Source organism: Mirounga leonina, unplaced genomic scaffold (assembly GCF_011800145.1).
Source record: "Mirounga leonina isolate KUSES-001 unplaced genomic scaffold, KU_Mleo_1.0 Mir_92, whole genome shotgun sequence".
In the NCBI taxonomy this organism is placed as follows: domain Eukaryota; kingdom Metazoa; phylum Chordata; class Mammalia; order Carnivora; family Phocidae; genus Mirounga; species Mirounga leonina.
In genome coordinates, this window is record NW_023270852.1 from 14,554,734 (window position 1) to 14,571,343 (window position 16,610).

The following is a 16,610-nucleotide window of genomic DNA, read 5'->3' on the forward strand; positions in this document are numbered from 1 at the left end:
CTATCTCAAATTTACAAGGCTTAAAAAGGGGACCGTAACTGTCTATGAGACAATGCCTGATGTGTTCTAGTACTGTCACGTAAAAAAAATGTGCTGTAAGAGCACAAAGGAGTCGGAGAAGTCTGAGGAGAATTAAGGAAGGCTTCACAAAGTAGGTGACATTTGAGCTATGCCTTGTGAGATGAATAAAATTTACCAGACAAAGCATAATTGTGGAAAGGGAGAGTCTACCAGTGAGCAGAGGAGAAACCTAAGTCATCACAGGGGAAAAAAGCCAAAACCCATAATCAGGTGCTGCATTTAAAAATCTCTCTCAGGGGGCGCCTGGGTGGCTCAGTCATTAAGCATCTGCCTTCGGGTCAGGTCATGATCCCAAGGTCCTGGGATTGAGCCCCCCGCATCAGGCTTCCTGCTCAGCGGGAAGCCTGCTTCTCCCTCTCCTACTCCCCCTGCTTGTGTTCCCTTTCTCGCTATCTCTCTCTGTCAGATAAATAAATAAAATCTTTAAAAAAATAAAAATAGGGCGCCTGGGTGGCTCAGTTGGTTAAGCGACTGCCTTCAGCTCAGGTCATGATCCCAGGGTCCTGGGATCGAGTCCCACATTGGGCTCCCGGCTCAGCGGGGAGCCTGCTTCTGCCTCTGACCCTCTCCCCTCTCATGCTGTTTCTCTCCTGCTCACTCTCTAATAAATAAATAAATAATCTTTTTTAAAAAAATAAATAAAAATAAAATAAAAATAAAAAAAATAAAAAATAAAAATAAAAATCTCTCTCAGGGTAAGCTGCTTTAGTTTATCTTCTCCTAGTCTCCATGTCAATCCTCCATTTTCTTCCTCTCTTAAAATTCAATTTCATCTTGCCGTTTGTTGTACCACAGTGTTTCTATTTCACCTTTAATATGGAGCAATTGAGCAGGCGCATTAGGAAGAGCACCCTGGAAAGTTTTACAACAAAGACCCACTTACCATGAGAAGAACAGGCCCATTTGCTACTTTGAGAATAAATCTGTTTTGGCAGCAACATGTGGGTTTGGACCACCCATGTCCTCCTCCCTTTTCTCAGGAAAGGGGGAAAGAGAAAGGAATGTAGGGAGCAGAAATGGTTTATCAGCTTTGGAAACTCTAAGGAACTGGCTCTGTAAGCTATATTTCCAGCCTATTCTTGAAGACTATACAATTCTGGTGGGAAATGGATTAGCTATACAAAATGATGGCAGATCCCCTATTTAGGGAAATGAGCTTCCATGAGAGGATCTACAACAGCTCATAGGTCAAGTGCCAAGAAAAACCAACCCCTGGAGGAGGCACTGAGCTATACTATGGACCAGTGACACCAGCTCGATAGCCAGACACTAGTCATAGTTACAGTTGGACCCAGTTGCAGATGGGAGAGGATAATGTCAGGGAGGAAGAGCTTCCTCTGCCCTATAGTCCTTCTAGATGGACACAGAATTAAATTGACATGAGACAGATTAACAGGAGAAAATCAAATTTCGTAGGCATATGTATGGGGAATCCACACAGACACAAAATTCCAAAGACGATGAAGCAACATGAAGCTTCAATGAGCTAAGGAGAGGGGTAGAGTCAGAGGACACAAAGAGGAGAAAGCTCATCAGCCAGAGAGTGAAAGGAGATGTTTGGAAAAACATGGTTACCCTATTATGCAGATAAGTTCCTTAGGTAAAGGGGAGTCTCTGTTAATAGCTCTCTTCCTGTTACAGGCTCTCCTTTCCAACATAAACTTAGGCAGTTGCAGGGAGGCAGAGAGCTTTTCCTGCATCTGCTGGGTTTTGATTACTTTTAACTAAAAGTAATTTTTATGCCAAAGTGCCCATCTTGGGACAGCCTGCCCAGGGCCCCGACAATAACAATCAAACTTCTTCCTTGGATATTGGCAATATCACGACAGAACATCTGTGAAGAGATAGGAGTTGCTGGCAGTGCAAAAGAGTGATCTACATTGACTCTGAACCCTTTAGACATTTGTTGATGGGAGCCTGCTTCCTACGTGGAAGACGATGGTTTTCAAGCAGTCAGGGCGCTGGAAAGAGCACTGGACTAAGAATCAGACAGACTTGGGTGCTAATCCCAGCTCTAAGAACTTCGTGACAAGTTAGGAATTTTGTGGAGATTTAGTTTACTCACATGTGAAATACGGAAATAATAAAACAACTGCCCTGCTTGACTCACATTTGGTCCTGTTGGGAAGATGAAATAAATTGAGAGACATGAAAATGTGTAGAAAATTGTCAAGCAGATATAAAGCACTATATTTTTTGTGATAAAAGTAGTGAGCCTCACTTACTCCCCTACCTGGAAGTAGGCAAAGGCCAAGTGATCCAAGGCATCCTCTAGACTTGCCTCATCCTCTGTCTTCCATTCTCCATAAGATCCTCGGAAGAGACTGACAGCCTCCTCCAGCCATGGAATGGCATGGTAGTAATCCCCCATGTCATAGGCCACCTGTAGGTAACATAAGTACCATCATTAAGCCTGAATCCACAGGTAGAGGAGAGAAAATGACAGAGTGAGAGGGCTGATGGAACATAAGAAGGCAAGTTTTCATCTCAAATTCATTTAAATCCAATTTATCAAGCATCCATTATATCTAATGCATTGTTCTAGATGTAGAGAAGATACGAGGGTTCTTGCATTTAAGGAATTCATAATCTGGGGAGAAGAAAGATAGGAACTCAATTAACTGTAATACTGGGCAGAATGCATGAATACTCAAAAGAAATACGCATAATATGTCATGGAGGCAGAGAAGGGAGAGACTTGGGAATCTCAGAAGGCTTCGTGGAAGAAGTGGCATCTGAGGTAGGCGTCCCCCGAAGAAAGAAAAGGATTTCAATGAGTAGAGATTGAGAGGAAAAACATTTTAAAGTGAGGGAATGGCAGAAACAGAAGCCAAAAGCAAGCTTGTGTTCAAGTTGGACACTGTGGTTATAGCCTAAGGTGAAGAGAAGCAGGAAATGAACTTCAAAAGGTAGCAAGGGCTAAGCTAATAAGAGTTGTGAGTGTCATGTTTTTAAGAAGATACTGCCGGTAGCACTGTGAGAAATTGACTGAATTCATTCATTTATTTATTCAATATTTACTGAGTATTTGCAATGTATCTGGTGATCCCTGACCTTAAAGAGCTCACAGTCATATGAGGGGCACAGGAGTAAATCAATAACTGCAACACAATATATTAGATCCACATGGGAATGCTCGAAGAGCTCAGTGACTTTTTTTCTATATTAAATGTTGGAAGGCAGGAATATGGCAACGTGTACTAGACCTTGCTCCTGTCTCCTAACAGCTTACAGTTAACTAGAATACCAGCACTGCAGGTGGTATTTCCTGGTAGTTGATGTTGGAGACAGCATGGAATTATAAAATCACAGAGTTGGAAGCACTCTTACAAAACATTCTAATTCTGCTCTTACTTCCAGACCAGCAGAAAGACAGGGCAGAACCTAGAGGTACTGAAACTGCAGTCTAAACAGTAAATCAGCTGCTCTTCCAGGTCTGCCATTCATCTGCCATGTTATTTCTCTGATCCTCAGATTTCCTTTTTGTAAAAAGGTTGAGTTGGAGAATAACAATCAAAATGACTGAACTTTTTCTACTAAGTTAACAATTTGTTAAGTTTTCCCAAGTCCCAAAAATATGGTAGACTGAGATAACTGGAATCCTTCCAAACAAAAAGACTTGGAACTTTTGAATAAAATATAATAAATATTTTATGACATATTTTCAAGAAAGAATGGAAAATACCCATGTACCAGGAAAAAAAAGGAGCTAATAAGCTTAAGAGCGGATGCTGAAGCTGCTTAGGATGGGGGCGGGTGTTAGTCTTAGTAATCTTGGTACTTAGCAACCTTGGTTATAATGCCCACATGAGGACAAACTATGAGCTCTCCTTAGGCCTCCCAAAACCTAGGAATTGGAACGAAGACACACTCATAAAACTGAAATCTATGAAAAACTATACCTTAAAGGAAAGGGTGGACCAGAAAAAATCTACCCACTGTTGCAAAGAGTCAAGAAAGTTGGTTTGTTTCTGTCTGGATATTGCTTAGGGGAAACAAAATGTCTCCTTAGAATATTCACAATCTTGGGGCACCTGGGTGGCTCAGTTAAGTGTCTGCCTTCGGCTCAGGTCATGATCCCAGGGTGCTGGGATCAAGCCCCGCATCAGGCCCCGGCTGGGAGGGAAGCCTGCTTCTCCCTCTCCCACTCCCCCTGCTTGTGTTCCTGCTCTTGCTGTCTCTCTCTCTCTGTCAAAAAAAAAAAAAAAAAAAATCTTAAAAAAAAAAAAATATTCACAATCTTGAGCCTATGCTTCACATGAGTTTAAGGTTTGAATTTGCGTTCTTCATATAGCTAAGGAAACTCCAAGCCAAAAAATCAATATAATAATGGATCTAAGGTCAGTGCAAATCAAAACCACAATGATATATCACCTCTTGCCTGTCAGAGTGGCTGTTACCAAAAGGGCAAGAAATGGTGCTGGCAAGAAAGAGTGTTGTGCACTGTTGGCGGGAATGTAAATTGGTGCAGCCAATGTGGAAAGTAATTATGGAGGTTCCTCAAAAAATCAAAAACAGAACTACCCTTTGATCTACCAATTCCAGTTCTGGTATTTACCTGAATAAAATGAAAACATTAACTCAAAAAGATATATGCACCCCCATGTTCATTGCCAGCATTATTTACAATAGCCAAGATATGGAAACAACCTAAGTGCCCGTTGATGGATGAATGGATAAAGAAAATGTGATACACACACACACACACATACACACACGATGGAGTATTATTCAGCCATAAAAAAGAAGGGAAGTTTGCCATTTGTGACAACATGGATGGACCTTGAGGGCATTATGCTAAGTGAAATAAGTTAGACAGAGAAAGTCAAATACCATACAATCTCACTTATATGTGGAATCTAAAACAAAAACAAACACTAATAACAAAAACCCGAACCTATAGATACAGACAACAGATTGGTTGCCAGAGGTGGGAAGTAGGGGGTAAGTGAAATGGGTGAAGGGGGTCAAAAGGCATAAACTTCCAGTTATAAAATAAATCATGCAGATGTAATGTACTCAAAGAAAAGGATCTAAGGCCAGTATTACCACCAGAGTACCTGGAAGAAGAAAACCCAGTTTTCTTCTGGAATGATATTCCCACAACCCCAGTCACAGAGATTCTTTTAGTGGGGAAAAAAGTCGTGCTAAAAATAAGCTCACAAACATAATAAACCATATCAGGAAATAATCAACCATGAGCAAGAGTCAATAGACATGGCAGTAGGGTAGTACAATTAGATAACTAAGAATTTCAGAAACTAGAAAGGCTGATCTGCTTTAAAATAATCCTTGGAGGAGGAAATCGGAGACATGTAGATGAAATAAATTTGGCCACATGTTAATAATTATTGAAGCTTCTTCTTAGACCCAGCAATACCACTCCCAGGTATTTATTCAAGAGAAATAAAAACAGCTGTCCACAGAAAGACTTACACAAGAATGTTAATAGCAGCTTTATTCACAGTAGCCTAGGCTGGAAACAATCCAAGTATCCATCACTGGGAGACTGGATAAACAGTATGTAGTATATTCATACAATGGAATACTACTCAGCAATAAAAAGGAATGAACTATTAATAAATGCAACAAGGTGGGTAAATTTCACGGATCCAGTGTGCTGAAAGAAGCTGGACTCAGGATAGTACATACATATTGTATGGCTCAGGACAGTTCCTGGGCACCGAGGCAAGGGTAGAGTAGAATGGAGGGGTCGGGAGAGTGGTGAGAAGAAAGAGGAGTGGGGCTTTATTGAGCTATATGTAAATTCATTTTTTAATATTAACTTTAATGCCTTCTGTTTTATGTAAATTCCTTTTTAAAAATCTGAAATGAACGTTGCAAAATTTTAACCTATTTCATTTCAATTATAGATATAATCGCTTGTTGTATTATTTTATGTAGTTTTCTTATATTTGAAATGTTTTATCTTTTAAAATAAGTAAATAAATACAGAAATAAAGATTGCCAGTGAGGCTTTCAGGAAGGGACTTACTGAATTTTCAACATACGGTTTTAGTTTCAGAAAGGCCTCACGAATGAAGCATATATTGGTACCATACACGGAACTATTTTACCTGGCTGAAATTTAAATAGTCATGAACATGATGATTAAGCTCTGATTCCATTCAGGATCTTAGAGAAGGAAGAATGGCACATAGAGAGGCTTAGGACAACCCACCCTGCACTAATTTGGAAGACTGATCCCTAAAACTTGAGGCCCACATCAGGGCACATGAGGCCCACTCTCAGATCTGCTAATGAATACTGCAGGGGCTAGGAAAATTCACTTTCCTACAATACCATCTTCAAAATTAAAAAGGATTTACTCCATTACTTCTTATGGCAAAGGCTACCAAAGAGTATATTGTAAAGTGACCTCAAATGTGCTTATGAGTTATGATCAAAGATCAGTTAAATATCTCATATGGAAGGTTCCTGAAGTCCATTTCCTCAAGTAATGTGAAAGTGAATGGCCTCAGCTTTTTTACACTACCTTAATCTAATACTTCTAACTGCTTAGGAGATGTTGCAAGGGATTCCAGAAAGTCTCAGGAGGCTGAGTTTTGTGACCTTACCTCACATCTCCACCTCTTCTCCCCTTCCCCACTTCTCCTGCTTCTCCTTTCCACCCAGCCGTTCATCTGCAGGCAGGGTGCTACCATTAGGGTGGCCCCAGGACCATTTTTCCCAGCTCAGTCCCAAATTATGTCTGTCATCCAGCCGTAACAAATAACCACTAATAACACTCCCTTCATTCTCAAGAGTGTCCTGCGTGTGTGATCACCTTAGTTATTATGGAAAGAGCATGGGATTCAGAGTTAGAAGACCCAGGTTCAAAATTTATTTCTGCTACTTAAAATTGTGTAACCTTAGGCAGATTATTTACCGTGTCTGAACCTCGGCTTCTTCATCTGAAAATGGGGAATTTTACCAAATTTCCAAGTTTGCTGCAAGGACTGAAAGCATGTAAAAGCAATCAGGATATAGTTATTTCATCCACAAGAAACGAGGGCTGAGCACTCGGCGCTCTCTCTCTCTCTCTGGATATTGTTACCTTGCCAACTTGGAAGCAGTCATCTGCTGTGAGGGAGAAGAGCCGTCTGGGGCTGTACAGGTCAGTGACGGCGGAGCCAACGACTCTCTGGAAGACGCCCCGGGCCAGGCCCTTCACGTTGAGCATGTACACATCCTGCAGCCGCATCAGGGCCCTTGCTGCTCCCTCAACGTCCTCAAAGGCTGGCAGGTCCTGCTCCACCTTCTCATAACCATCCTTCAGAGCTGTCGGGGCAGTAAAAACACCAATCCACCACTCAAAAGCAGGTGGTGAGCATTTAATACAGGCAAGGCATAATCACCTGTCCAAATATTTCATGAGCAAAGATCATGTTTTATGTGTGTTTATTCCCCATGACCAGCACAGCTCTTGGCGCAGAGCGGATGCTTAATACAATCTTCTCAATGAGGAACATAAGCTCTAGAATAAAAACTAAAGCACACGTGTGTGTTTCCATCCTGTCTCTGGGAATCTTGCCCTTTGTGGGGATAATTCTTCTTCCTCTTAATCTCCCCAAAGTCAGCAAATTTCTTCAAGTACAAAGTAGAATAAATTAGGAAACTGACCTTGCTACAGATCATGTTATAGTTTAATAAAATAGAAATTATTAGACAAATATGTAAATGGAATGATATAACCTGTACTGCTTCATAGGGTTGTAGTGAAAATCAAATGAGATAATGGGGGGGTGCCTGGGTGGCTCAGTCGTTAAGCGTCTGCCTTCGGCTCTGGTCATGATCCCAGGGTCCTGGGATCGAGCCCCACATCGGGCTCCCTGCTCAGCGGGAAGCCTGCTTCTCCCTCTCCCGCTCCCCCTGCTTATGTTCCCTCTCTCACTGTGTCTCTTTGTGTCAAATAAATAAATAAAATCTTTAAAAAAAAAAGAAGTGAGATAATGGGCATGAAAGTACTTTTTTTTTTTTAAAGATTTTATTTTTAAGTAATCTCTACACCCAATGTGGGACTGGAACTCACAACCCCGAGATCAAGAGTCGCATGCCCCAAAAGTGCTTTCTAAAGTACAATCACATAGACATATTAACAAGAGGACCTAGTTCTTCATAATGGCTAAAGCTATGAAGATGGAGTAATACCTACCCACTTCATGACCCTTCATCACATTCCACCAGAATCTCTCTCCTTTCCAGAGTCAGGAGATAGAATCTTCTCTTACCCTCCAGCCCTCCTCCTCATTACCTCGGATGTTCTCACTGGCCTCCAGACTATGTACTACATTCCTCCAGTCAGACTGTAGGCGTTTGATGAGAGTAAATGCAAGCAGAGGGTTAGACACAGGGGTTGCGGAATCCTCGTGCAAAGAAAGCACCTTGTCATAGAATCTGGAAGAGAAGAGAATGATTTCACTTACTGATATAGCCACTGCCCCTAGCAAAGGCTGACATGGGGTATGTACATTCAGAGTAGTTAAAAATGAAACATGAACCCCTTGCGATTCACATAATAGTCTAACCAATAAGCACAAAGAATATGAAAACTCAAGACAACAGAAGTAGGTCCATTCACTTGTTCATTCAATGAGTCAGTCTCTATTGGTCAATTACTGTACATCAGGTACCACGCTAGATGCTAGAGATACGAAGGCAAGACAGGGTGGAGCTCTCAAGGAGTTCACAAACCAAAAAATATTTTCTCTCATCACTCTATAATCAATACTTAGAATCTGGTAGAAGCTTAAAAATGTTGTTAAATTGATTGCAATAATTGTGATACCAACTAGGAGAGAAGTGAGCTTATAATGCTATGTAATGCTCCAGCCACTTGTAGGCAGGGCCCCTAACCCAGGTGGGAGTTAGAAGGTGTAAGGGAAGACTTCCTGGAGGAAATGGCGCTTGATCTGAGTCCTACAGGATTAAATGATTGATAGCTGCTACTTACTGAGCTTTTACCACGTACAAGGCATCCTGCTAAGTGCTTTATATATATTTTTGTCTCATTTAATATCCCCAGCAACCCTCAGAATAGATTTTATCACGCCCGTTTTGAAGGGAGAGAAAACTGAAACAAGGCCACACTGTTAGTGACAAAACCAGATCTGAACCCAAATCTTCCTGACTCTGAAGCTTGTTCTCAAGCTGATTTTGCCATATTGTTTCCATGGAACTAAACCAAAATAGGAGGAAGAATTTTTTTTTTAGGTGTTGTTTTTTGTTTTGTTTTGTTTTTAACTTGAGTATAGTTGACTCACAGTGTTACGTTAGTTTCAGGCGTACATCACAGTGATTCAAAAAATATGGAACACTTCACGAATTAGCTTGTCATCCTTGCTCAGGGCCCATGCTCATCTTCTCTGTATCATAGGAAGAATATATTTTGAGCCAATGGGACCAACATGTACAAAAACACAGTGGCTTGACAAACATGTGTTCATTAATAAGTCAGTCTATACTGGTTACTTGCTAGATGGCGGACTCCATGCTAGATGCTGGGGATGAAAAGGCAAGACAGAGTCCAATGCTTGAAAATTTCATGAACAAGAAGAGAGCTGTTTTTCTCATTGCTCTATACCTAAATCCAACACACATTTATATGAAAGAGTAACTAAAACACATTCTTCTAGGAGCTAGGAACAGGATTTCGAATGAGACAATAAACTTGGTGTCAAGGACTCATGGACTAGTGGGTGAGACCCAAATAATTATATAACAGATGCAACACCAGATTTAAGAACAAGGCTTAGGGGGCAGTAAGGAGAGGGGGTAATTAATTTGGCCAGAGCAGGTCAGAGATGGTTTCACAGAGGCGATAATACACCAAAACTTGATGGGTGGATACAAATAAGGAGGAAAGGAGAAGAGGCAGGCAGAGATAGTTCAACACACGTGAAGGGACAGAGAGAAATGGGAGGGGAGTTCCAAGCTGTTCAGTGTACTCCTGGAGCCCCAGTGTATCCGGAGGATGATGGGTAGATCAGACTGGACAAGGGAGGAGCACCTCACAGGCCCTGCGGAGGAATTTGGGTTTTACCCTGAGTGCAATTAAGAGCCACCAAAATGTTTTCAGTGAGAGTTGATACACTATGATATGTTTACATATATGAATCTGTGAGAGGGCGGGGTTCAGAAGTGGGGATGACTGGAGACAGAAAGAACAGTCTGGAGGCCAGTTCAAAACTGGAAGCAAGAGTAAGGAGAGTCTGAACCATAATAATGACAGTGGGGGCAGAGGACAGGATAGATTCAAGGGAGATATTTAGGAAGCAGTCCATACAAACTGGTGGCTGTGATGGAGGAGGTAGACGTGGGGTTGTCCAGCAGGCGTCCGGCCTCTCTGGCTTGCTGACGTGTGTAGAAAAGGGCCAGAAATGGTAGGACCAGAAGTGATCACCTTTCTAGGCAATTTCTGTCCTCTTCAGATGTCCTATAACAGTGTTCACATCAGCAAAAGATGCTATTTCCTTTCCTAGCATACTACAGTTATTCCATTTCTAACTCACTATCGGGATTAACATTATTACAGTTTATTGATGATAATAAGGCAGGCCTAAGAGTTTTAGGGATGCCCTCTAAAAATTTTTTCCTTGTTTTAAAATTATTAACTTCAGGAGCAATATAATAACAACAATGGAAGTAAAAGAAAAAAGTACGTGCAAAGTGAAGAGGATATGGATTTATAGGCATGTGCTCCAGAGCGGTGAGACTATAGGAGTCCTTTGGCCAGAGTGGAAGACTTCAGTGAGCAAGAATGGATGACAGGAAGAACAGAGGGAGTGGCAGGATGGGGGGATTCATTCCCTTGAAGCTGAGTCTGACCTAAGGGTTTCTCAAGGGTGGAGCCTGAAATAGAAGATGACTTGCCTCCAGGTGCCTCCAGGGAGCCCAGGATTCAATTCAAGCATAAACTAAGGAACAAGACTCTGGGCCTGGGTGCCCCAGGGAGGAAATGAGAACCCTGTCAAGGTGGAGGAGTCTCTGAAACAAGGTGCCTTGAGAGCAGCGGCTACTCTAGGGTTTTAAAAACTAAACCAGCCTCCAGGGTGTGGGGTTTTTTTTTTTTTTTTTACTACCCATTACTTCCTGCTTCAGCTCCATATGGAACTACTTAGTGAAAGATATTCCACTGCTAGATGAAAACACTTACAAGCAGAGACTTGGGCTTGCATCCAGCCTGAAGAGTAAGTATCCAAGGACAACTGAGGCTGAGTGGGCAGTAATTTTATTAGACAGTTGGATTGGGAGGAGACCCGGCTTCCAACTATCCTTCAGTTTGCTCCTCTGTAATATAACAGAACTGGTCTAGTCTAGAAGATCTCTACGGATCCTTTCAGCATGACCATTCTATTGTTTCTTTACATCATCTTTTCCATAACTGAATAAATAGATTCTTCATTTGGTGCTTGAGGACTAATGTTTAACAGACATCAGAGGAAAGAAGCAAGGCAGAGAGGTGAAAATTTTTCCCAAGTCCTCCAGCCTATCAAAAGCACTAGCTCCTTGGGTGCCTGAGTGGTTCAGTTGGTTAAGCGTCACCCCAGGGTCCTGGGATCGAGTCCCACGTCAGGCTCCCTACTCAGCAGAGAGTCTGCTTCTCCCTCTCCCTCTGCCCCTCCTCCTGCTCATGCTCTCAATGTCTCTCTTCCTCTCTCCATGTCTCTCTTCCTCTCTCCCTCTCAAATAAAAAAATAAGAATAAAAAAAAGCATTAGCTCCTTGTTCTCTTCACATTGCACTTTGTATTATGGGGTCAGTTTATTTAGGGCAGGGGTTTGATCTCTACAGCAGCACATAATTCAGTTCAGCGTTCAGATACATCATTTTTCTGTCACATAAAGAAAAAAACCTATCAACAGATATCTGAGACTGGTTTGGAATCCAAACGTTGGCCCTATTCCCAGCCTCTGAGCAAATAGCTGCTTTTCAGAGACCGAGTTGCTGGATGCTGAATTCAAACCTCAGGGTTTCCTAAATGGCTTTTTGCTTTAACAAATGTTGCTGAGAGTGGAAAATCAGATCCTTGCTTCAAGAATCTGCACATAAAATTTGCAACCCAGTCCTGCATTAAGGATAGCCTGGAAAGGTTATCCAGCCGCAGTACATAGGCTATTTTAATTCAATATGTTTCTCCTTGGGAATTCAGAAATGGCTTTGTCTCAGTTCTTCTGAGACATTCCAAATGCTTAATTCATAACACAAAAATTATTGCTGCTGATATTACTCTTTCTCAGTAGTTTCTTTAAACTGCAACAGCAAAAAAAAAAAAAAGCTAGGGGTTAACTATATATATCTGTATATCTATATATATACACACACATACAACTAGTATGTACATATACATATGTACAGCATATACACATATGTGTATATATATACATATACAACTAGTATATTTATACATATAACTAGTATTTACACTATACTAGTACATAACTATATATATGTGTGTGTGTGTATATATATATGTATATATATACTATAACTAGTAAAATTTTTATTCATTAACTTGGAGTAAGGAGTAGTTTCAACATTGAAAAATATTTTGTTTCTTTTTTTTAAAGATTTTATTTATTTATTTGAGAGAGTGAGAGAGAGCATGGGGGGTTGCAGAGGGAAAGGGAGAACCGGCTGAGCAGTGAGCAGCCTCTGCTAGATCCCAGGACCCCGGTATCATGACCTGAGCTGAAGGCAGACGCTTAACCGCCTGAGCCACCCAGGCACCCCCAAAATATTTTATTTCTAAATTTAGAAATTTAAAGAAGAATATCAACTGAGGCCCTTAGAAATAACATCTCAAGTTACATTAGATCACCAGATTGGGACTATAGGAAAATGAGCAGAACTGCCAAAATTCTTGTTTTAAAAAGCAAACATTTCACTAGGTTTTAGAGCATCAACTAAAGAACAGACAGTCTCTAAAATATCAAACTAAACTTTCTTTCTTTTTTTTTTTTTAAAGATTTTATTTATTTATTTGAGAGAGAGAATGAGAGAGAGAGAAGGCACATGAGAGGGGGGAAGGTCAGAGGGAGAAGCAGACTCCCTGACAAGCAGGGAGCCCGATGCGGGACTCGATCCAGGGACTCCAAGATCATGACCTGAGCCGAAGGCAGTCGCTCAACCAACTGAGCCACCCAGGCGCCCCCAAACTAAACTTTCTAACTTAAATGTTCATAACTCATAGGAGAAGAGAATCTAGAATTTTTCTGAATCTTTATTATCTGGGCTCTCACAATCTTAGTGACTGCTTAGAGCCAAAGGTGGGGTCTAGTTTCACCAGGCAGTCTCAAAATAAACAAAAAATCGTAGAGTTAGAGCTAACATTTGTTGAGCACCTATTACCTTCCAAGCAAAATGATAAATGCCTTTACATGGTACTTAATCCTTCCAACATGTCTGTGGTGTAGGTGCTATCATTACCATCATTTTACAAATCAGGAAACTAATGCTTAAAGAGGTAAAGGACCTTGCCCAAGGTCAGAGCCAAGGATTCAAACAGAGGTCTGTTAAATTCCTGCATCCAGACTCTTACCCACTATGTACTCCAGTTGTTCATAAAACCTCAGTAGTTACGGGGTTTGGTCTGGATCCTGGCACATCAGATAAAGCAAGCCGTAAGGACCTCATGGCATGATAGAAAGAAACAATCAAAAGAACTATGTCCTAGTCCTGGATTTGCTACCTACTGGATGTATAATCTCGGGTAACTAAACTTTAGTTTTCTCATATTTTAAATGATTTCTCATGTGTTTGAGAGAGTCATACAAACCTATTTCAAAAGCATTGTGTGTAAGAAGCAAATGAGATTCTAGAGGGGAGGGGGGTGGGAGGATGGGTTAGCCTGGTGATGGGTATTAAATAGGGCACGCTCTGCATGGAGCACTGGGTGTTATGCACAAACAATGAATCATGGAACACTACATCAAAAACTAATGATGTATGGTGATTAACATAACAAAAAAAAGGAAGCAAATGAGATTAGCATTCTGTGACAATGGTAATGAGACAGTAAAGGAGGCCAGCATCAGCGCCGCCCACCCCCTCCACCAGTCGCTTTGATCCACAGTGCCATCCCTCTGTTCTGAACCTGTTCCCTGAAAGGCTCGGCATCAGGATCTTGACCCCCTCATCTCTATCTGAGCCACCCAAATAAAAAGATTAGTGGTATGAGAACGAGCACATGGATAGCAGGGAACTTGTTGGAATCTCAAATCAAAGAGAAGAGTCTTTTATTTCCACCAATAAACCTAGACTCCGATGCATGTGGACTAAGAACAGAATTAAAACATTTTGCGTTATAGAGTAGACCCATAAAACACCGGGCAACTATGCAACCCTGAAGAGTGACAAGAATTACTGAAATTGGGCGCCTGGGTGGCTCAGTTGGTTAAGCGACTGCCTTCGGCTCAGGTCATGATCCTGGAGTCCCGGGATCGAGTCCCGCATCGGGCTCCCTGCTCTGCAGGGAGTCTGCTTCTCCCTCTGACCCTCCTCCCTCTCATGCTCTCTGTATCTCATTCTCTCTGTCTCAAATAAATAAATAAAATCTTTAAAAAAAAAAAAAAGAATTACTGAAATTATCATCTTTTATTGTTATAATACACACATGTATTTTGTGTGGGTGCATGTGTATATAGTCACACTATTTCAAACTAATAGTAAATTTAAACACACATATAACTGCTTATATGTAAGCTACATACTTAAGTGCATATACCAAATTACATCATCATTCAGTCACCATTGAGTAACAAACAAGATCTTTCGCACACACTTCCACACACAGCCTGATTCTCTCCAACAGGAGTTCTCTCATACAGCCATAGTGTCCCACACGCCTTCTTCCCATGCACCCCAGAATTAGTATTACTCTCACATACACTCGCTCAGTTTTATCAGCAGTACATTGGGAGACAGCTCTCTGTTGCCTCAGCTCAGCAGAGGGCCGGATGATGTAAGACCTATATTAATATATTCAGATAGCAATGTGGTTACAGCACTGTCGTAGGCTTCTTCATGTCCTGAGCAGAGAAGACACAACACATATCCAAACACAACGTATCACATAACACAGCCATTCCTTTTTCATAGTTTGACACTGACAGTCAGTACATGATTACAGTGCCCCAGCGTGCCAAGTCTATAGTATTTTATGCCATCGTGTGTGGCACTAGAGTTTGCTGATTGTACAGCAAACAGTATTAGCTGAGCATCTGCTTGTGTGGCTACACTCGGTATCCTCTAGTATCAAGTATGCTTTTCCCTAGTGTTTTCTAGTGTCAATATACATATATTAAATCTCAGTTACCTTGTATTTAGAATTTAGAGAGCTCTTATATGTGGAAGGAGAAGGGAAAGTTGAAAGCAAAGGAGACAATGGACATCTCTGATTAACAGTCACGATGCTAGGGACTCAAGCTTCTTGAGGACACGGTTGCGGCTTGCTCACCATTTTATCCCCACTGCCTGGAACAGTGTGGGGCTCATAATAGGCAAACACCGGTGTTGAATGAGGTAACAAACATGAAGCATTATTCATATAATGAGCTGTACAAACAGCATCCAGAGTGATGCTGAGATGTCCATAATGTCTTGCCCATCCAGTCCCAAAGCCATGTAAATCTCACGCACGGTCACAGAATGTCACTTCCTATTTAGTCTTCTCATATTTTAAATGATTTCTCATGTGTTTGAGAGAGTCGTACAGTTCTCTGGGGCACACACGTAGCTACAGCGACACAGTTATTTTCTCCCTCTCCCTCTCGCAGTCGCGCTGTGGCTCTGTGACCCAGAGCCTGGGGGCCCACACCGCTTGACGCCGGGCCTTGGCAGGTCCTCCTACTCGGCCTGAGTCACTCCGGACCACACTTTTCCACAGCGCATCAACTTGGCCGTGTGAGGATGGGTCTGGGGAGCTACTGGGTGTGTGCGACGGAGTTCGAGGTTCCACACTGTGTGATACAGCGTCCCTGAGGTCACGCTCGGTCTGCTTCCCCACTACCTTATGCCACGGTGTCTCGGGGGTCCCACACTGGGTGACACTGGCCTGACGGTCACACTGGGCCACACAGCGTCTCAGCCTCACGGTCTAGTGAGGCTCTTACCCAGTCTCAAGCGGGGTCTGAGGTCCCCCGCTGAGTGACAGCGAGACTGAGACACCCGCCACCCTACAGCACGGTGCCTCGGTCTCGCCCTCTGACTCAGTCTCCCCGACTCAGGCGCCTCTGTGGCCCCCGCGCGCCTTTTCTCACCTGGTCAGGTCGCGCAGCCGCGCCTCCTCCCCGCGCAGGTAGCGCCGCAGCAGCCCCAGCAGCCGGCGCTCGGGCGCCAGGGCGCGCGCCACGCTGGTCAGCGCCGAGAACGTGTCCCCCCGCGCCGCGGCCCCTGCCGGGTCCCCTGCCCGGAGCGCCAGCACCGCCAGCAGCGCCGCCAGCCCCGCCGCGGGGCCCATCGTCGGCTCTCGCGCGCGTCCCCTTGGACAGTCGGGCCAGGCCCCGGCGCGCGGCTCCCGCCCCACCCCGC

The 16,610-nt window shown here is 42.7% G+C and overlaps 1 protein-coding gene and 1 non-coding gene across 5 annotated transcripts in view; both read right to left on the bottom strand.

Annotated features, from left to right (window-relative positions):
- Positions 1–16,567, bottom strand: part of P4HA3 (prolyl 4-hydroxylase subunit alpha 3) — a 40,633-nt gene extending 24,066 nt beyond the window's left edge. For 2 of the 4 annotated variants that reach the window (XM_034995052.1, XM_034995048.1), the window contains exons 1-4: positions 16,340–16,567; positions 8,336–8,478; positions 7,139–7,362; positions 2,315–2,464 (exon numbers count right to left, since the gene is read on the bottom strand). In XM_034995052.1, the coding sequence (XP_034850943.1) occupies positions 2,315–2,464; positions 7,139–7,362; positions 8,336–8,478; positions 16,340–16,539 (717 nt within the window). In that variant the 5' untranslated portion in view covers positions 16,540–16,567. Of the gene's footprint in view, positions 1–2,314; positions 2,465–7,138; positions 7,363–8,236; positions 8,271–8,335; positions 8,479–16,339 lie in introns of those variants that run through there. The other 2 variants (XM_034995049.1, XM_034995050.1) reach the window with 2 other exon arrangements.
- On the bottom strand, positions 9,384–9,485 carry LOC118004352. The gene has a single exon (XR_004677547.1). It is a non-coding gene; the product is annotated as a U6 spliceosomal RNA (small nuclear RNA).
- Positions 16,568–16,610: the final 43 nt, after the last annotated feature.